This window comes from Salvelinus alpinus, chromosome 39 (assembly GCF_045679555.1).
Source record: "Salvelinus alpinus chromosome 39, SLU_Salpinus.1, whole genome shotgun sequence".
In the NCBI taxonomy this organism is placed as follows: Eukaryota; Metazoa; Chordata; class Actinopteri; order Salmoniformes; family Salmonidae; genus Salvelinus; species Salvelinus alpinus.
The window spans coordinates 1072776-1094586 of record NC_092124.1 but is presented as its reverse complement, the minus strand read 5'-3'; the positions used below and the strand labels follow the sequence as shown (position 1 = coordinate 1094586).

Genomic DNA, 21811 nt, shown 5'->3' with positions numbered 1-21811 from the left:
CAAAGTAACTTAGAAAATGTCTGTCATTGAATTAAATAATTGAATGATCGTGCTCCATCCATTTGAGAATGATTTAAAGGTATTTATAAACTGGATGGTTAGAGCCCTGAATGCTGATTGACTGATAACCATGGTATATCAGACCGTGTACCACGGGTATGCCAAAACATGTATTTTTACTGCTCTAATTACGTTGATAACAAGTTTAGAATAATAAAAACGGCACCTCTGGGTTTTGTGGTATATGGCCAATATACCACGGCTAAGGGCTGTGTCCAGGCACTCCGCGATGCGTCTTGCCTAAGAACAGCCCTTAGCCCTTGGTATATTGGTCATATACCACACCCCCCTTGTGCCTTATTGCTTAATTATATCATAGACATAGAGGAAGCCTATAGTAGCTGGGCTGTGCTAGTATCCTATTTAAAAACTGTGGTGCATCGGTGCCTTGCTTGGCTGGTACATTATGTGTGTGTGTGTGTGTGTCCCTCTCTCTTTCACTCTTTCTCCCTCCCACACACACACACACACACACACACACACACACACACACACACACACACACACACACACACACACACACACACACACACACACACACACACACACACACACACACACACACACACACACACCTCTTCAGACTCGGGCAGGAGTTTGAGCAGGTCTTTGAGGAGTTCAGCGCCGTACAGCTTGCCGTCTCCCTGGCGAATGTCCTCCACGATGGAGTGATTGGACCTGGATGAGATGGACACAGTGATAACCGCTATAGTGCATTACGATGCGGTTATAATGCATGGCAAGATTTGTTATAAGCATGTACAGTATTATAATATCTTATGAACATCTCATAAGGATCCTGACTGAATAAAAGCCATTTTGAGACAGTTGACAATTTGGTGCAGAGAGACTTAACACACTATAAGCCTTGTTCTAAGAGGCTCTTACGCGCTCATAACAAGTTATAAGCATTATACCCGTCGGTTAAAGAAACATAACATATTATACACCTTATAATAGGACATCCTAAAGGCTCATACAAAACAAGTTATAAAGCCTTATACCCATTGGCTTAACTGGTACCGAAAGAGTCAGTTCAGTTCATTGGTAAACAGCACAGGCTCTCACTCTCTGTTTGCACGTAGCAGTAAATCCAGCCATTCATCACACAGTCACTCCAATGTGTGAGCCTGATGCCCAGGCCTGATATGGATTTATGAGCCATGGGACTGGAGAATCCATGAATTGAAAGGGGTTCGGGGAGATGCGGTGGGAGCCCGTGCAACTGCAACAACATGCCGCTAATTCAGTAAAAATGAAATATATGTGGAAATTTGAGTCATATCAAATCGGGAGAATCACTTCAAATATGATATTCTCATTGGAGGTCAACTGAAAGGAGGAGAATCTATGTTTCAAATGTCTAGTTAGGTTAGTTAGCATGATCAACCTGCCTCTCTTCTGCATTCAAGGTTCCCATCGACATGAATAACGAATAACATCCTGTAAGTAGCTAGAGTTACTGTTAGCAACATGCTAGCTGAAAACGGCTGGAGGCTATGCTAGCCACATGCAAAAAAATCGGCGATATACTGTACTGCACTAGCGACTGTGTTACATAAACGAAAGTGTCCAAGTCCAGTGTGGACGTGGCAGTGTTAATAGGTGCTCCTGTGATAAGAGTCAAATGCTATGAAAATTACAGGGGGAGCCATGCAAAATGTCCTATGAGATCAGCCCTCTGGCCCCGTACACACTCAAGTTGTACAACTGATGTAAAATGCATTTGGCAAAACCGTTGTGATATAAGGGAGAGTTTCTCTGCACAATTGTGCAGACAAACTCTCCATTAGTATCACAAAAATATCAGTTAAATCACACCCATTGTGTCAAATGTGTTGTACAAGCTGAGTGTATACAGCACATGCTCTGTGCTGGCATGCAAATCACGAGCTACAACTCTCTCCCAGTATACCACTCCACAGTGAGTTAGCATTAGCCACTCCAGACTGCTTATGTAATACATACAGTAGGACATATTGCTAGCCAAAGCTATAGCCATCCTGTCAGGCTGTATCACTGCCTGGTACGGCAACCACCTGGTACGGTAGCACGCCTGGTATGGTAGCACGCGCTCCAGCTGGTATATCTCACTGGTCATCCCCAAAGCCAACACCTGCTTTGGTAGCCTTTCCTTCCAGTTCTCTGCTGCCAATGACTGGAACGAATCGCAAAAATCGCTGAAGTTGGAGACTTAAATCTCCCTCACTACCTTTGAACTTCAGCTATCTGAGCAGCTAACCGATCGCTGCAGCTGTACACAGCCCATCTGTAAATAGCCCATCCAATCTACCTACCTCATCCCCATATTGTTTTAATGTACTTTTTTGCTCTTTTGCACACCAGTATTTCTACTTACACATCATCTTCTGCACATCTATCACTCCAGTGTTAATTTGCTAAATTGTAATTACTTCGCTACTATGGCCTATTTATTGCCTTACCTCCTCACGCCATTTGCACACACTGTATATAGACTTTAACTTTTATTGTGTTATTGACTGTGCGTTTGTTTATTCCATGTGTAACTCTGTGTTGTGTTGTTGTTTGTGTCGCACTGCTTTGCTTTATCTTGGCCAGGTCGCAGTTGTAAATGAAAACTTGTTCTCAACTGGCCTACCTAGTTAAATAAAGGTTAAATAAAAATAATTTTAAAAACTGCACCGCCCACAACCACAGGGCTCTTCATAGGGTGGTGCAGTCTGCACAACGCATCACCGGGGGCAAACTACCTGCCCTCCAGGACACCTACAACACCCGATGTCACAGGAAGGCAAAAAAGATCATCAAGGACAATAACCACCCGAGCCACTGCCTGTTCACCCCGCTTCCATCCAGAAGGCGAGGTCAGTACAGGTGCATCAAAGCTGGGACAGAGAGATTGAAGAACAGCTTCTATCTCAAGGCCATCAGATTGTTAAACAGCCATCACTAGCACAGGGAGGTGGCTGCATACCTACAGACTTGATATCATTGGCCACTTTAATAAACGGACCACTAGTCACTTTAATAATGGCATTTTAATAATGTTTACATATCTCGCATTACTCACCTCATATGTATATACTGTATCCTTCACTATCTATTCTTTACTATCTATTGCATCTTAGCCGCTCTGTCACTGCTCATCCATATATTTTATACTTATATATTCTTATCCCATTCCTTTACTAGATTGTGTGTATTAGGTTTTGTTGTGGAATTTGTTAGATATTAGGTTTTGTTGTGGAATTGTTAGATATTACCTGTTAGATACTGCTGCACTGTCGGATCTAGAAGCATAAGCATTTCACTACACTCACAATAACATCTGCTAACCATGTGTATGTGACCAATACAATTTGATTGGTGATTTGATTTGAACAATGTGGACTTTTTCTCCTGGATTATCAACCCAGATCATCTGAGGGTCAGTTTTCTGATATTACTAAAACCCTCTCTATTTTGTGTGTGTGTGTGCACGCCTGCATGTGTGTATGTGTCCGTGTGTATATGTGAGTGTGTATTGTATGCTCATTGCTCTTTCTGCGCAGATATCTTCAGTGCCAATACTAATATTCCTCTGTAAATGTAGGAATTAGTCCAAAGAAATTATATATATTTTTTTACATATAACAACTTTGCAGGGGCCTTTGAAGGACATGCACAGACAGCGATGAGGTAAGACCAGACTGTACTTCTTCTGCAGGCCATCATGTTCCCATTCCATGATGGCCTGTGTCTGGGCTGAGGAGAGCACTGCCAGTGACACACACACTGAATAATACAGTATATGCCCAGTCAGGCTGGGTAGAGAAATACTTTGATTATAAAACCAATTCTAGAGGTTTTTCATTAAAACGACTACTGTATAAAGCATGGAGATTTTAGGGTGAGGGACTTAGACATTTGCACTATAATGGTGACTACCGGTGCCCACGAACTGTTAGGGCCTACATAAAGCTGTCCCAACAGCGGAGCTTTCCTTTCAGCACCATGGAGTGAACCCTTACCACTGCTACACCTGGCTATCAGCGGAGCCTCGTCCGGCAGCGAAACAGTTCGTTCAGCCTCATTTACTTCCTTTTTAAAACCATAGCTGATATGGCTGACTTACTTAATAATAACGGACATAAAACAGGACAGGAACAGCGTCTGGACAGGGTAACGACATCAATGCAGACACAGGGAACAAACAGAGGAAACAGACAGATAAAGGGGAGGCAATCAAATAATGATAGCATTCAGGTGGGTCCAATGAGGCGCAGGTGCGCGTAACGAAGGGGACAGGTATGCGTAAAGATAGGCAGTCTGGCGCCCTCAAGAGGGCGTGACAACAACATACACTTAGTATTTACTTTCTTAGCTACAGTCTACATATCTCCCTGGCATATTACATCATTTATGCAGCAGCATACAAGACATTTTTGGACTCACCTTGTTGTGCTGTGCTCACTTTGAACAGGAAGGTGGCGCGGCAGTCCTTTGTGGGCAAATTTTGTCATCAAACTTTGCCATCAAAGTCTGGCATTCTCTGGATTTATGGTGCTTTCAAGACAACTGGGAACTCGAAGAAAAAAAGATGAATCATGATGACGTCAGTGATCTTCAGGTCATTGCTCTAGAAAGAGGGCAGAGTTCCGAATGTACAATTCAAAGTTGGATGAAAGTTCAAAACGTATTTTCCCAGTCCCGAGTTCCCAGTTGTCTGGAACTCACAAAATTCTGATTTTGCAGTTCCGAGTTAAGTTGTTTTGAGCTAAGTTGTTTTGAGCGCGGCACAAACCATGCTTCATTGACATGCTTGGCCAATGTTGAATGTTTATAATTTTAAACGAGGAAAAGAGACCTTTATTCTTCGACTTGGGACCACACAGCCACTCCACTGAATAGCAGGCAAATGATTGCTTTGCAATGCTTGCAGTCAGCCTTACTAATTCCTTCCAAACCACTCATTGTTGAATTTGCAATTTCCAACTTGTGTAATGTTTATGTCCAATGGCCGATGAGCACCGATATGCTCTGCCCCACCTGCCCTGAATGACGGGTCGCCACTGTCCCTATGTTAGTTTCCAAAAGTCTTAGTCGAGTATCATTACGATACCGCTACGTCCTTCGCAGTCAGCCCGGTTATGACGAAGTCGATTACAGAATCGGAAACCTTTATCAACTGGTTTTTCTTGGCATTTAGGGAAAGTGTAGCCTGTTGACACTGTTTCTGCATCCAACCATACAGCAGTGTCACCTTGCCAAATAAGACAACGACAAGCATAAAAAGATTGGCAACAAGCTCAAATTTACCCAAAGGATTTCAATAGCATTTTGATTTAAACACTATACTGTCATGGCAGGTTGTACTACAATAAAGTATCTTCCTATATAGAGTAATAGTTTTGGTAATATTGCGTAAGTGATCTCAGTTTGGATTCATTCAGAATGGTCTTGATCTGCTTTAGTCACTGAAATGCTGCATCAGTGAGGTAGTAACCTTGGGAGTGGTGACCATTTAGCATTCGAGCTACGTTGTTTCCCAATGGAAATGTCAGTTACATAAAATAAGGGCTAAAGCTGTGTCTGATTACGCTGGGGACCAGTGGGAGGAGAGCTGGACTGTCCACTAAACACTAGGTTGCTATGGAGATAGGTACAGAGAAACAGATGAATGACGCAAATATGCCCACACGAGAGCGTGGGAGCATGCATGCGCATGCACGCACACACACCTGCACAGAGATATACACAAAAACACCTGCACAAACACGCATGCAGATACAAACACAGGACACGTGTTCGGTACACACAATATAAAGGTCACTTATACAGTGCCTTGCGAAAGTATTCACCCCCCTTGGCATTTTTCCTATTTTGTTTTTTTACAACCTGGAATTAAAATTGATTTGGGGGGGGGGGGGGGGGTTGTATCATTTGATTTATACAACATGCCTACCACTTTGAAGATGCAAAATATTTTTTATTGTGAAACAAACAAGAAATAACACGAAAAACCCAGAAAACTTCAGTGTGCATAACTATTCATCCCCCCAAAGTCAATACTTTGTAGAGACACCTTTTGCAGCAATTACAGCTGCAAGTCTCTTGGGGTATATCTCTATAAGCTTGGCACATCTAGCCACTGGAATTTTTGCCCATTCTTCAAGGCAAAACTGCTCCAACTCCTTCAAGAAGGATGGGTTCCACTGGTGTACAGCAATCTTTAAGTCATACCACATATTCTCAATTGGATTGAGGTCTGGGCTTTGACTAGCCCATTCCAAGACATTTACATGATTTCCCTTAAACCACTCGAGTGTTGCTTTAGCAGTATGCTTAGGGTCATTGTCCTGCTGGAAGGTGAACCTCCGTCCCATTCTCAAATCTCTGGAAGACTGAAACAGGTTTCCCTCAAGAATTTCCCTGTATTTAGCGCCATCCATCATTCCTTCAATTCTGACCAGTTTCCCAGTCCCTGCCGATGAAAAACATCCCCACAGCATGATGCTGCCACCACCATGCTTCACTGTTGGGATGGTATTCTCGGGGTGATGAGAGGTGTTGGGTTTGCGCCAGACATAGCGTTTTCCTTGATGGCCCCAAAAAATATTTTAGTCTCAATTGACCAGAGTACCTTCTTCCATATGTTTGGGGAGTCTCCCACACGTCTTTTGGCGAACACCAAACATGTTTGCTTATTGTTTTCTTTAAGCAATGGCTTTTGTCTGTCCACTCTTCTGTAAAGCCCAGCTCTGTGGAGTGTACGGCTTAAAGTGGTCCTATGGACAGATACTCCAATCTCCGCTGTGGAGCATTGCAGCTCCTTCAGGGTTATCTTTGGTCTCTTTGTTGCCTCTCTGATTAATGCCCTCCTTGCCTGGTCCGTGAGTTTTGGTGGGTGGCCCTCTCTTGGCAGGTTTGTTGTGGTGCCATATTCTTTCAATTTTTTTAATAATGGATTTAATGGTTCTCCGTGGGATGTTCAAAGTTTCATTTTTTTTGTTATAACCCAACCCTGATCTGTACTTCTCCACAACTTTGTCCCTGACCTGTTTGGAGAGCTCCTTGGTTTTCATGGTGCTGCTTGCTTGGTGGTGCCCCTTTTTTTCATTTCACTTCACGAATTTGGACTATTTTATGTATGTCCATTACATGAAATCCAAATATAAATCCATTTAAATTATAGGTTGTAATGCAACAAAATAGGAAAAACGCCAAGGGGGATGAATACTTTTGCAAGGCACTGTATGTCATGCTGTGAACAACAAATGCAACAGGCACAGACAGTACAAACTAGTTGTACTGTAATTTTCCTCACCCCTCTATTGACATACCCTAACCCAGTGGTTGTCAATCCTGGACCTGGGGACACAAAGGGGTGCAAATTATTATTTTTGCCTCAGCAAAATCAACTCACCATCAAGCTTTGGTGATTTGAATCAGGTGTGTTGTGCTGTGGTAAAAAAAAAAAAAAAAAAGTGCACCCCTTTGGGTCCTCAGGAACAGGATTGAGAACCACTACCCTAACAGATTGACAACTCTACAGGGGCAGCAGGTAGCCTAGCAGTTAGAGCGATAGGCCAGTAATCAAAAAGTCGCTGGTTTGAATCCCCAAGCCGCCTAGGTGAAAAATCTGCTGATGAGCAAGGCACTTAACCCAAATTACTCAGGTAAGTTGCTCTGGATAAGAGCCTCTGCTAAATGACTAAAATGTAAATACAGCAAACACCATAATTATGACACACACACACACGTGACCTTATCCCCTAGCGTGCCGGACTAAGGAGGCCGCCACTTAAAACAAGTTACACAACGATGTCGTGTTTCACCAAAGGCGTCTCGTTTCTCTCCCTCACGCCGATCAGTGGAATTTTATCCCCGCTTTATGTAAGCTAATCTAACAGAACCGGAGGAAGACTTACTTCTTGAACTGCCTGAGGAAAATGCCCACGTTCATGCCCCGCTTGGAGTCCAGAATGCTGATCTGAGAACAGTAGAAAGAGAAGAACACGATTCAGTTCAGGAGGATCATGTGGGAATGATTGTGATGCTAGATTAGGGTTGCAAAGCTACCGGTAATTTATCAAAGTTTCCGGGATCAATAATGTTGGTAAATAACAGGTGACATTCTACAATTAGTACACAAAACATTAAGAACACATGCTCTTTCCATTACATAGACTGACCAGGTGAATCCAGGTGAACGTTATGATCCCTTATTGATGTCACTTGTTAAATCAATGTAGATGAAGAGAAGGAGAAAAGTTATTGAAAGATTTTTAAGCCTTGAGACAATTCAGACATGGATTGTGTATGTGTGCCATTCAGAGGGTGATTGGGCAAGACACAAAACGTAAGTACCTTTGAACGGTGTATGGTAGTAATTTATGCTTGAATAACTTTTTTAAACTGTATTCATGTATAGTATTAATGTTTTATATCTGCGTCCATATTGTCCGCGAGTTTCAAGTGGATAGACCATATGGATCAAGAGCAAGTTGCCTAGTTAATGAAAAAAATAACAACTAATCAACAATGTTATTATTTTCAATTAACTCTGCAACTCTTCCAGACCTGGGATAACTATATGTTTAACTATAGTTAAAACTATAGGGGGTGAAGATTCAAAAAAAGTACTACTTTTTAAAACTATTTTAATACAGATCTGAGAAAAGCAACTACTTTTTTTTTTTTTTTTTTTTTTTTACAGATCTCAGGAAGTGACTACGTTTCTGAAACTATTGGATTGGCTGCCTTGTATCTGGATTGTATCTGGAACTGCATGTTGAAGATAAAAAATAGAATGAATAGAACACAATTTCCTATACTATTCCAATTTATCTGACAGTCATATCTGATCTACACAATAGATGTATATCTGAGCATTCTGTAAATGTCCGTTCCCCTGAATGTCCATTGCCTCAGGTGTACATATTCAAGTCAAACAAAAACCAATTATATTTTTTACAGATAAGTATGACTCTTTCAACATCAAATCAAATCAAAGTTTATTTGTACTTACAGGCTCTAACCAATAGTGCAAAAAAGGTATTAGGTGAACAATAGGTGCCACTGAAACAGTTGAAAGCTGCAATAAATTGTATGTTACCTGAAAATACAGCAGAGAAATTAAAAGCCATTTGCAATCATTGCAAACAGCAATTTGGATGGTAGGCAAAAACAACTTCGAAACTCTTTTTCCATCTGAGGGGAAGTGTTCTTGTTTCAAACATACTTACATACAGCCATGGGACGATTTTTCCTTGAGCGGATGGTCGTGAGACCGGAACATAATTATAAATCATTTGTACACTGCAAATTTTGACTGCACGAATCCCAAACTGATATAGTCGGAAGTTTACATACACCTTAGACAAATACATTTAAACTCCGTTTTTCACAATTCCTGACATTTAATCCTAGTAAAAATTCCCATTCCTCCTGACAGAGCTGGTGTAACTGAGTCAGGTTTGTAAGATTACTTGCTCGCACATGCTTTTTAAGATCTGCCAACAAATTTTCGATAGGATTGAGGTCAGGGCTTTGTGATGGCCACTCCAATACCTTGACCTTGTTGTCCTTGAGCTATTTTGCCACAAATTTGGAAGTATGCTTGGGGTCATTGTCCATTTGGAAGACCCATTTGCGACCAAGCTTTAACTTCCTGACTTATGTCTTGAGATGTTGCTTCAATATAGCCACATAATTTCCCTTCCTCATGATGCCATCTATTTTGTAGAGTGCACCAGTCCCTCCTGGTGCACCATCTTTGTCCCCAAGTGCAGTTGCAAACCGTAGTATGGCTTTTAATGGCGGTTTTGGAGCAGTGGCTTCTTCCTTGCTGAGTGGCCTTTCAGGTTATGTCGATATCGGACTCGTTTTACTGTGGATATAGATACTTTTGTACCTGTTTCTTTATAAGGTCCTTTGCTGTTGTTCTGGGATTGATTTGCACTTTTCGCACCAAAGTATGTTCATCTCTAGGAGACAGAACGTGGCTCCTTTCTGAGCGGTATGACGGCTGCGTGGTCCCATGGTGTTTATACTTGCGTACTATTGTTTGTACAGATGAACGTGGTACCTTCAGGTGTTTGGAAATTGCTCCCAAGGATGAACCAGACTTGTGGAGGTCTGCAATTTATTTTCTGAGGTCTTGGCTGATTTCTTTTGATTTACCCATGATGTCAAGCAAAGAGGCACTGAGTTTGAAGGTAGACCTTGAAATACATCCACAGGTACACCTCCAATTGACTCAGATAGTGTCAATTAGCCTATCAGAAGCTTCTAAAGCCATGACATAATTTTCTGGAACTTTACAAGCTGTTTAAAGGCACAGTCAACTTAGTTTATGTAAACTTCTGACCCACTGGATTTGTGATACAGTGAATTATAAGTGAAATAATCTGTCTGTAAACAATTGTTGGAAAAATTACTTGCGTCATGCACAAAGTAGATGTCCAAACCGACTTGCCAAAACTATAGTTTGTTAACAAAAATTTGTGGAGTGGTTGAAAAACTAGTTTTAATGACTCCAACCTTAGTGTATGTAAACTTCCGACTTCAACTGTAGTATTTGACAAAAATAGAATAATTTCAAACCTGGATTACATTGAGATACGATCACGTATGCCTCTACATTTATGAGTGGGAATACATGGGAACAGATTTCCTAAATTAAAATCAATTTCCGGGTGATTTCACAGCATTTTATGTCCAACAACGAAAACAATTTTGCTCAGAAAACTTGGCGGTGGGCAAATAAAATATAGTGCAGGGTTCCCTTATTGGGGAATAGTTTAGAATACAAACTAACATGATTTTCGACTTACCTTGGCTGTAGTTGATTCAAGACGGCAGTTTTTGGATATTTAGTTTCCTTTCGACACTTAATAGCCATATTTCGTTACTGTTAGCATTCTCAGTAACACTTAACATTAACTGTTCTTGTACCTGTGTAATAAAACTGTAATTACGTTTGGAGAAACATTTTATTAGCATGTTACTTAATACTTTGTTAATTGCATTTTAATCGCATAGCAACGGGGTGAGCGTTTTCGGTTCTTCATCAAATATTTGACAGCCTTCAAATAAATATATATTTTTCAAATATTATTTGTTTTTCTGAGGCCTGTATTTGAATATCAAAGAAAACAGTTGCCTTTTAGTTGAAACTCTATAAGAGCTACATTCGACTACCTCAAATATTTGAAAAGGAGAGATGGAGACCCGCACCAAGGAGACCCGGGCCAATTGTGCACCGCCTTATGGGACTCCCAATCACGGCCGGTTGTGCAACATTGAGGTTTGGTTAATAACTGGTGCCACAGATGGTGACATAGATGCCAGCCAGAAGAATTCCGATCCAAGTTTTTTATTGTACACCTGCCCAGGGTCTGGTGATGAAAATTTGCTGTACAATGCTGCCACAATCAGCTCGTACAATGCATTAGATTGCAGTCTCAGATATTTATGTTTTAGTTGTACATGGTCCCTGACAAAGGAACTGCATAAAACAATAAAATATGTCATAAAAATACCTTCATAATGCCTATGACTTCCAGTTATTGTGTTAATGCTAGTTAGCATTGGCTTGCGAAACGACCTTTAACTTCCTTCATACTGGACGCTGAGACATAAAAATGGTATCCACAAGTTCTGGGGAAGTACATGTATATAATGGGCTTCATTACATGTATATAATTGGCTTCAATTGCAAAGTATCCCTTTAAGGTGCAGCACCACAAATTCTGGCATTTGTGATGCTATTGTTTCTGTATCCACAGTGACTTCAGAAAGCATTCATACCCCTTGACTTATTCCACATTTTGTTGTGTTACAGCCTGAATCCAACATTTATAAAAAAATAAAATAAAATAATCTCTCACCCATCTACACACAATACCGCATAATGAAAAAGTGAAAACATGTTTTCAAATATTTTTGCAAATGGATTGAAAAAAAACCCACTGTGTCAATACTTTGTAGAAGCACCTTTGGCAGCGATTACAGCTGTGAATCTTTGTAGTGAATCTTTCTAGGTTGGTCACTAATAGCTTTCCACACCTGGATTTTGCAACATTTGCCAATTATTCTTTTCAAAATTCTTCAAGCTCTGTCAAATTGGTTGTTGATCATTGCTAGACAACCGTTTTAAGTCAAAACTCAGGAACATGCACTGTCTTCTTGGTAAGCAACTCCAGTGTAGATTTGGTCTTGTGTTTTAGGTTACTGTCCTGCTGAAAGGGGAATTAATCTCCCAGTGTCTGTTGGAAATCAGAAAGTGAATTGCTTTGCCAGATTTTTTGCAGCATTACTTTAGTGCCTTGTTGCAAAGAGGATGCATGTTTTAGAATATTTGTTATTATGTACAGGTTTCCTTCCTTTCACTCTGTCAATTAGGTTCCTCATGTCCTTTGGTACTGGCATTTTAACTATCCGAAGCCTAGGACCAAGAAGCATGAAGAGGCAGCCTTTAGTTATTATGCCCCCATCCTCTGGAATAGCCTGCCAGAGAACCTTAAGGGGGCCGAAACTGTGGACATATTTAAAACACAGATCTTAAAACATCTTTTTAGCTTTGCTTTTCCTTAGGGTGCTTAGTTGTTCGGTTTGTATAATTTTTTAGTTTTTCATCATAATGTGTAGTAAATATTTCAGCTTTTATGGTCATTGTTTTTTTTCCCTGTAAAGCACATTGCGTTGCATTCCACGTCTGAAATGTGCTGTATAAATAAAGCATGATTTGATTTCGTATTGTGGAGTAACTACAATGTTGATGATCCATCCTCAGTCTTCTTCTATCACGGCCATTAAACTCTTTAACTGTTTTAAAGTCACCATTGGCCTCGTGGTGAAATCCCAGAGCGGTTCGCTTCCTCTACGGCAACTGAGTCAGGAAGGACGTCTGTATCTTTGTAGTGCCTGGGTGTATTGATACATCATTTTTATCCATCTACCAATAGGTGCCTTTCTTTGCGAGGCATTTGGAAACCCTCCATGATCTTTGTGGTTGAATATGCGTTTGAAATTCACTACTTGACTGAGGCACCTTACAGATAATTATATGTATGGGGTACAGAGATAAGGTAGTCATTCAAAAATCATGTTAAACACCATTATTGTACACATGCAACTTATTATGTGACTTATTATTATTATGTGACTTGTTAAGCACATTTTTACTCCTGAACTTATTTAGGCTTGCCATAACAAAAGGGTTAAATACTTATTGACTCAAGACATTTCAGCTTGCCATTTTTTTATTAATTTTTAAACATTTCTAAAAACATAATTCCACTTGGACATTATGGGGTATTGTGTGTAGGCCAGTGACAACCTCAATTTAATACATTTCAAATTCAGGCTGTAACAACAAAATGTGGAAAAAGTCAAGGGGTGTGAATACTTTCTGAAGGCACTGTATATCCTACGTACAATCACAGGGCTCTCAGGAGTAGCGCGTAGCATGTTGCTATATTTGGAGTCCCTTGAGGAATAGGGGTTGTGAAATAACAGCCAGTATTCACACCAGGTTGCTCAGACTGTCAAACTGTGACATAAGCTTCACTAAGCCTCACGTGGGCATAACTTTACAGTTCGTTCAAAGCCTTTTTCAGGGGTATACAATGATTTACACTACGCTCACCATCGATGCGTTTCCTGTTTCCAGATACGCATGCCATACAATTGTCTTTTGTATTGGTAGTGTTGTTCCCATCCCTCGAGATGAAGCTGATTGTGCTGTGCTGTGAAGTGGTTGTGTTAGCTTGCGTTCTGTGATGAGTACAGTGACTTCCAAGAATAACCTTTGAGATCAGGTTCAGGTACAGTATATACTGTCTGTCTATACTGGTCTTGTTGTTGTCAATTTATGTTTTGTTGTATTGTTTTTACTACAGAGTAAACTGCCATACCAACCAGTCAATCTTAGTCATGTTAGCGCAAACCCAAAACTCTTTGTTAAGCACATTATACTGCTAACATCTCTTTCTAGTGAAGTGGACCTACCAGCACTCTTATGTCCTGTAATTCCACCAGTAAAACAAAAACAGGTCAGGGCGTATTCCCATCCACCATTCACAATCCACCCAGTCAGACTCACCTTGTCCTTGTTCTCCTTGAAGGACCTGGACCGGGTGATGCGGGCTGAGGAGAATCCACTGATGGCGGGCACACACCCCCGGCCCTGCACTTCCTCCTGCTGGCCGAACAGCTCCTCCACGGAGCGCACGTCAATCTGGTACTGCTGCTGGCAGCGCACCGCCATGGTCCAGATGTTGGGCTGGCCCCGCACCTTCTCCTCTGGGATGGGCTTCCAGAAAAAGCTCCGCACCTGCCGCTTCTTCCACACACCGTGGCTGGAGAGGGAGGTTGGTGGTGGGGGAGGGGGAGGAGGGGTGTTCGGGGACAGGGGTGGTGGTGGCGGTGGGGTGTAGTGGTGTGGTAGTGTGGTAGGGTACAGGAGTGGTTCATTGGGGAAGGGAGAGGGGAGAGTAGAAGCGGAGGGGATGTGGCCCAACATTGGGGAGAGGTCGGAGGTGGTGCTGGTGGTCCTGGCGGTGCTGGCAGTGCTGGCGGCGCTGATGCTGCCCTCGCTGCTGCAGTTCTCTGTCTCATTGGTCAGCGACGGGCTGCTCATAACATGCATCACACTAGCGTGGGGCTGGGGTGGGGCCTAGTCCTGAGAGGCCACTGCGTCAAATTCTCTCTGCCCTCAATTTCGCTCTCAAGAGTTTGAAGTAGCCCAATCAACTCACAACCTTTCATGCAACTTCAACTCAAGTTACTCAGGTATGTCGAAGAAATCATAAACTGATAAACTAATAAAATCACGAGTCAAGGGTTAAATGGCAAAATAGCTAGAGCACAACAGTTTTTCCCTGAGGCGAATGAGATGAGGTGTCCGTCCGTCTGTCTAGTCACGGCGAGGTTAGCATGCTCTCTGATTCCGTCTGTCTCCATCTTGCTACCCGTATACCATCACTCCAAAAGGGGCCTTGATAGGGTTCTGGAGCATTCTGTGGAGGTCGTAGTTGGGGGAACCGCCATAGAGCTATAGGGAGGTACAAAAACAACACAAGAGAGGATTATTTGGGGGCAGTCATGCGTGTTATCCCCAGGACAATCTAAATTAGGGGAAATTGAGGGGTGCGACACATTAAAAGAGAGAAGGGGGAACCCCCCGGTCGAGGGGAAACCACGGTATGGATATGACAGACTCCATTGTTCTTTTGAAGTCCTTAAAGTCAACCTCTTGGTTGTAAAATGTCCGGTGACACTAGTCTACACATGGTTACGCCCGTGGTTACTGGAAAGCACAAGTGCAGACAACATGGATTTGCCGGGAGTGTATTTAGTTTTCCACAGGTTAGCGAACATGCCATTTCTTTAAATTTTCCCTTTGTGGATTTGAATATAGTTTTAGAGTATAAAACCATTGAGTTAGATTGCTTTTCATTTGTACTAAAGTTTCCAGTCCATTTCTCTGTGGAAGTTTTCTCATGTAGGAGTTAAATATCATAGATTGGACGATAGGTTGTTCTACTGACCTACCTTTATGAGTGGGAGTGGGCCGACCAATCTACTTCATGAGTGACATCATCTTACACCTTTGTATGAAATGAGTAATGTTCCATCGACGTTCGCATAATAACCCACATTTCTAAATACAAAGCACCTGATATCACAAAGACAGCTGTTGCCAGAAGAGCAGCACAAAACATAAAGGGCAACTTTGAGAGAAAGGTACCTCAAACCAGAGCAAATCCCCTTATAGGACCTTAGTTTCTACCAAACCTGAATATGATGCATTATTCCTGAAAGGAAGTAATTGAACCAGTCCTGGCACCAAGATTATATTTCATGCAATGCCTGATTGCTTAAATGTTGTTTTGTGTTTCATACCTAAATCATCTTAAAGTTACTTTATTGAGCTACACAGTCAATTTTAATTCAGGATGATGTGTACATGAAATGCAAAGCTTGTTAATATCGGGGATGTTGACTTGCATTGGTCTTTGGAGAAAAATGCTAAATAGTTTGGAAAAAGTGGCAAGGAAACCAATATATCATTTTGTAATTTGGGTGAGCCATCTCTTTAAGTTCCGCTTTAACAATCTCTTCTGTTGTACAGTACTTTCAGGTTTTGTCTGACAATAAGAATGAAAGGAGTAGCCTCCAGGAATACAGATAGTAGGACAGAAGACTCAATTTCTCTCATCCTAATCCCTTTGTCTGTTTGATAAAAGACCAAGACCATAAGGAAGGCAAATAGGGTCTTCCTCCCTTTTCAAATCGATGCCCATAGTTCTGTGATGGTGACTAACTCTCATTCAGAACAACACATCACTCACAACCTAAGCTGACATGGCCTTGGTCATGTGATAGCCACTCATGTCCAAACAAGTAAATGGATAGCTGACCTGACAAAACAAGGAACTGGATATGAGGCATAATAATGGTACAGTGGAAACATCGGTAAAAGGGAAGAGGTGCTCCAGTCTGCCCCTAAGCACTGACTTAAGAACAGATTTTCCTACTCCAACTCTAACATTAACCATTTGAGCCGAAACAAACTCAAACTGACCCTGGGTCAGGGATTTCAGGCGTTTATGCTAACCCTTTAGTCTATTTAAACCAAAGGCCTGCTGTTTCCTGGATCTTGCCGTGTCATGGCAACGGCACTACATCCGTTAGCGCCCTGTCCACCGGATCCCACGGGTCCTTTACTAATTCATAGGGCTGACGTCACGGCCGGTCTCGTGTTGCCTGCTCGCAGTGCAACGTCAACTGTCCTGTCCCCTGTCCCTGGCTGGGTCACTCATGTCTTATTCATGGGGCCTGTGAGGAGCACTTGACCACATGGTGAGTCATCTTCTAAAAGGATGCTGCTAGATATGTGGTGATTAGGTAGGCTAGGCTATGCTAGGAGATGCTATTGGGAAAACAGGCTTCTGGACATCAGAACAGCTATCACTAACCTCGATTTGGAGAAGGACTTGTACTTCAACGAGTCGGAAGCTAAATATACACTAGCGTTCAAAAGTGTGTGGTCACTTAGAAATGTCCTTGTTTTTGAAAGAAAAGCACATTTTTTGTCCATTAAAATAACATCAAATTGATCAGAAATACAGTGTAAACATTGTTAACGTTGTAAGCGAGAGTGTGAGCGAGAGGAGAGATCTCTGCAGAGTAAACGAGTAAACGATGGGGCGAGCAGGTGGATATGTCAACTGTGTGAGATTAAAAACACGCAGGCATTTACGTACACAGACCCACACAAACACAAACACACACAGTTACCCAGATACCCAGACAAAAGAGGCTCTCAGCCGAATAATCTCTTTTAATGAAAAGGATATGAAATGACGCCTTATGGGTGCGTGTGGCAAACAGGGACAGATGCTTCCAGTACACACTGTACAACAGCAGCAGAGACACCAAGTACATCATTTACACATGGCAGGAGATGACAGATTGCATCAACAATGCATCTCCTGTCTCGGGTGATCCCGATACTGCTGTTAGTCTACTCTGCTCGTAGACTTGTCTACTCTGGTCTATCCACTTTCATACATCACTGAATCCACCGGAACCCCTGTCATGCAATATGTGTTATTCAGAACAAAATGTGTCACTGTACCTGACGAGTCGAGGTTTGAAATGTTTTGAGTGCAGACCAAAACCTCATCCGTCTACTGTTATGAATATAGACAACTAGCTCAAACAACAGATTAATAAATCTGCCATTCAGTGTCTGGGATGTCAGACAGCGATGTGAACAACAGAGGCTTTTATTAGACAAATCCTGATCGGATTCAGGAAGGAAAGTGATTAAGATCGAGATTAAGACTGAGATTAGTGCTCGGATGGAGCCTGTATTTTCTGATTGGACATTAAAGGTCAGTGTAAGTGGCCCTAGTAACTGAAAATGGACATGTCCCCTATGAATATTCATCTCTCTTCCAGACTGAACTAAAAAATGTCCAAGTTGCTGTCCTAAGCAAGTACTGACCTCTAGGTTTCCTGGCACCCTATTCCCTATATAGTGCACTACAGTGATTATTCCTTTAAAAGTTGTGTGATACTGCAGCACAGCTTGCGGGGTGCCGCAGAATTCTATGGCATATTAAGTGTCAGCCATTGTTGCCATTAATGCTAGTTAGACCACCAGAGGGCATCTTTGAGAAGTTTAAATGACAAGAAAATAACATGGAGCTGTAGACCTAAGAGTCCTGTTTACTGTAGCTGTTTTAGAATAACTTACTTATCGGCATACAGGCTTACTTCAATATACAGTATATCAATTAATCATTCATTAATTTGTGCATGTCATCACACAGCATACAAGTCATCCATGTCTTTAAATACATTCAAGCATTTATTATAAAATGAAATAACAAAGGGAGCCTTGAATATTCAAACAATGAATAAACCTCAACATGTTGGCTAAAGCGATTGAACATTTGACTGTTTTTAATATTAGGAAAATATGATGCTGTACAACGTGACCGGTCAGGAGTAGGCCTAGGCTACTAAGTGACTGCGAGGGAAGAGCAAAATAATCCTAACATTTCCACACCCTAATTGTAGTCTAACCAATACCCAAACGGAGATTCAGTGAAAATAAAAATCTCATTGATTTATCAAGACCCCCCATGCTTGTCTCAGAGCAGTGCGAAACGGTGCTGAAATAGTTGACCACACACAGGTAGGTTATTGCTTCAAATCCTATTGTAACAATTGGATGACTTTGGGAGTTTCAGTAAGCAACAATCTGTTGCCTTCATTAGCCTACTTTATTCCAATATTTCTGTTATCAGTGATATCTATTTCCATAGTAATTCGTTATCATCCATCCAGATGTGGTTAGAAAACAGTGCATTTGGTGGGCTATGCAAAAGAGAGAAGTGACATGCCTCGCAAACACCCATGAATACATTTAAAGTCCCTAAACTCGACAAGAGACTATTGTCCTGCTGATAGTCCATCAAGGGCGGAAGGCTTCGTTTGTATTCTTAAAAGAACTCCAGCACAGAGAAGAGAAAGGAGCCTTAATTAAACAATGAATAAACCGCAACATGTCAGCTAAAGCGATTGAATTCAGGAATGCATTTGACTGTTTTTAATATTGTCCATCAACCAAAAACACAGCAATCTACCGTGGTAGAAATACGTTATTGAATAGGATTATTATTTTTTTACTACTTGAAAATACATATGTTTAGTAGGCTACTGTGCAGAGTATTTAAATACAATGCTCACCCTAACCTCCTTTCCTATTGTCCTGCTAATAGCCCATCATGGGTGGGTGTATCACGTTTCAGGGAAGACACAGTGTCGAAGTAACAAAAGTGTATTACTAGAACAGGGGGCAGGCAAAACAACAGGTCAAGGGCAGGCAGAGGTCAGTAATCCAGATCAGAGTCCAAAAGGTACAGAGCGACAGGTAGTCTCAGGGTCAGGGCAGGCAGGGGTCAATAATCCAGTGTGGTGGGGCAAGGTACAGGACAGCAGGCAGGCAGGCTCATGGTCAGGGCAGGGTTCTGACTTACATTTGGTCAAAAACGCACAAACATTCCTGAAAATGAAAACAGTCTAATCTCCACAAAAGCCAACCTAACTAAGAAATACATTTTGTTGGTTGCCATGGTGAATAATACAATAATAATTGGTTGGACACATAAAAGGAAACATCAAAGAGTTTACCGGAATCTCTAAATAAAAATACTGGCAGATCAATAAAATGTCCATGTAGATCTAATTAAATTTAGAGGATTCTAAATTAATATCTAAGGGGCTTTTATACAATTATAATGCAGGGTTATTAATAAATGTATATATTTGTAGGGGTTGATGCATTTTTTTGTTGGGGCAAATCTGGTCGCAGAGTACTTAAGCATCGAATACATTGCAAGTTTGCCCATTTTGGCCTTTAGGCTACACTTTACAATAGGACTCAACTCTGACTGACTCTGATTGGTACAAATATATTATTGAATTCGATACAACAACAAAAAAAGTTTTATAATGTATATGTTTATTTTAAGCTACTGTGCAGTCTGACAAGTAAACCTACAGTACATAGTAAACATGGTAAAGTGCCTAATTCCTTACATAAGGGAGAGCAGGCTATATCCAGACTTTCTCAGGACTCATTAACTCTGTTTTTAATGCTTTTTCGGGTTGTATCAGTCATGGACAGAAACTTCTGAGACACCGTATTAATGATGAACACCCGGAGGTTCACTGGTAAGCCACTTTTGTCTAGGGATCCATCCCAGTTTGGTGTTCTGTGTCCACTCGTGGTATCTCTCTTCGGTTACACATCCTTGGAATAGCAGGACAGCATAACGGTCCGAGCGGCCCTTGCTGTGCCCGGTGAGCAGTTGGTCAAGTTCTGTTGTCAGAAGATGAATGGAAATGTCAGGGTGAACCGACGACCCGAAGAACCCGCCACCTATGTTGACTCTGCCTGTTGGAGGGGGAGTTCCAGAGCTCACAGGTGTGGCTGGCATGAATTGTGACTCCATCTCGTTCCTCGCCCTCTTCAACGCGTCATTCTACGCCTGACTCTCCGCCAATGCCTCCTGACTCTCTGCCAATGACGAGTGACTCTCCGCCAATACCGCCTGGCTCTGGACCAACGCATCAGTTGTCTCCCGTATCTCTGCCCTCAGAATTAATTAGTTAATTAGTTCCTGGTGCTGCTGGACAACTAAATGCAAAGTAAATTGCATTGGTATATGTACTTACCAATCTAGTTTAGTTGGAATAGTGGTCGTCTGTGAGTGAATGTATTAATGGCCTCTATGTTGTTAGTGTAGGCAACATGATGGACTGACAGGTTTAAATGTGTATGATGTGAGAATGTATGTGTATGTGATTCTTTTAATGGAAGGTGACGGACAATAAAGTTTTACTCTTTTCTATTAATATTATGGTGTTTCTATTCCATGAAAAACGAAAATGCATTTCTTACTGGTGTCAGGATTCTCCTGTGAGGATCCAAGAGATCAGATTACAGTGGATCAGCTCTACAGAGCTCTCTCTCTCCCGCAGAAGGGGAGAGGGATGGATGTGGGGGTCTTATGACACCTCACGTCGATTGTAAACTATTAGGCAGCAGACGAGTCCTTTGGGGTCTAGTTTGGGTGATCGGAATGTCTGTGTGCCTCATGAAGAGACAACCACGCCCAAAACTACAACATCAAACAATGAACACGGGAACAATATAGATCGAATCCCCGAGCTGACAAGGTAAAACATCTGTCATTCTGCTCCTGAACAAGGCAGTTAGCCGTCATTGTAAATAAGAATTTGTTCTTAACTGACTTGCCTAGTTTAATAAATCTGAAATAAAAATAAATAAAAATAAAAATAGTTCATCCTCCAAATATCAGTAATGATGAGAGATGGAATGTGGAAGATTAATGTCTATTTTGTGATGTCATTGAAAGTTAAATGAAGACGCTATAACGAAAACATTGTAACATTAGGAGTATTCCTACGGTGTATATCATGTTTACATACTTTACATTGTGTGGAAAATATCCAGGATAAAGGGAAGATCATAGCAAATTCTGATACCTTGCCTCGTAACTAGTTACGCCCCAGGGAACCCAGAGACCGGGTCAGCAAGACGGAGACGCCCCCTTTCTACCCGAGTTAAGTTAAGCATTTGAGTTAAGAATTAACATATCAGACTAGGATGACCACGAGCTGCAGCCGAGGTCTACGATTAGTCGCGACCCCGAAAACGCAACACGAGGTCGAAGACAAA

The 21811-nt window shown here is 41.6% G+C and overlaps 1 protein-coding gene across 1 annotated transcript in view; it reads right to left on the bottom strand.

Annotated features, from left to right (window-relative positions):
* Nucleotides 1-21811, bottom strand: part of LOC139566852 (FH2 domain-containing protein 1-like) — a 65874-nt gene that overhangs the window by 18015 nt on the left and 26048 nt on the right. The window contains exons 2-4 of the mRNA XM_071388173.1: nt 14132-15082; nt 7953-8014; nt 636-738 (exon numbers count right to left, since the gene is read on the bottom strand). Of these exons, the coding sequence (XP_071244274.1) occupies nt 636-738; nt 7953-8014; nt 14132-14677 (711 nt within the window). The 5' untranslated portion in view covers nt 14678-15082. The remainder of the gene's footprint in view (nt 1-635; nt 739-7952; nt 8015-14131; nt 15083-21811) is intronic.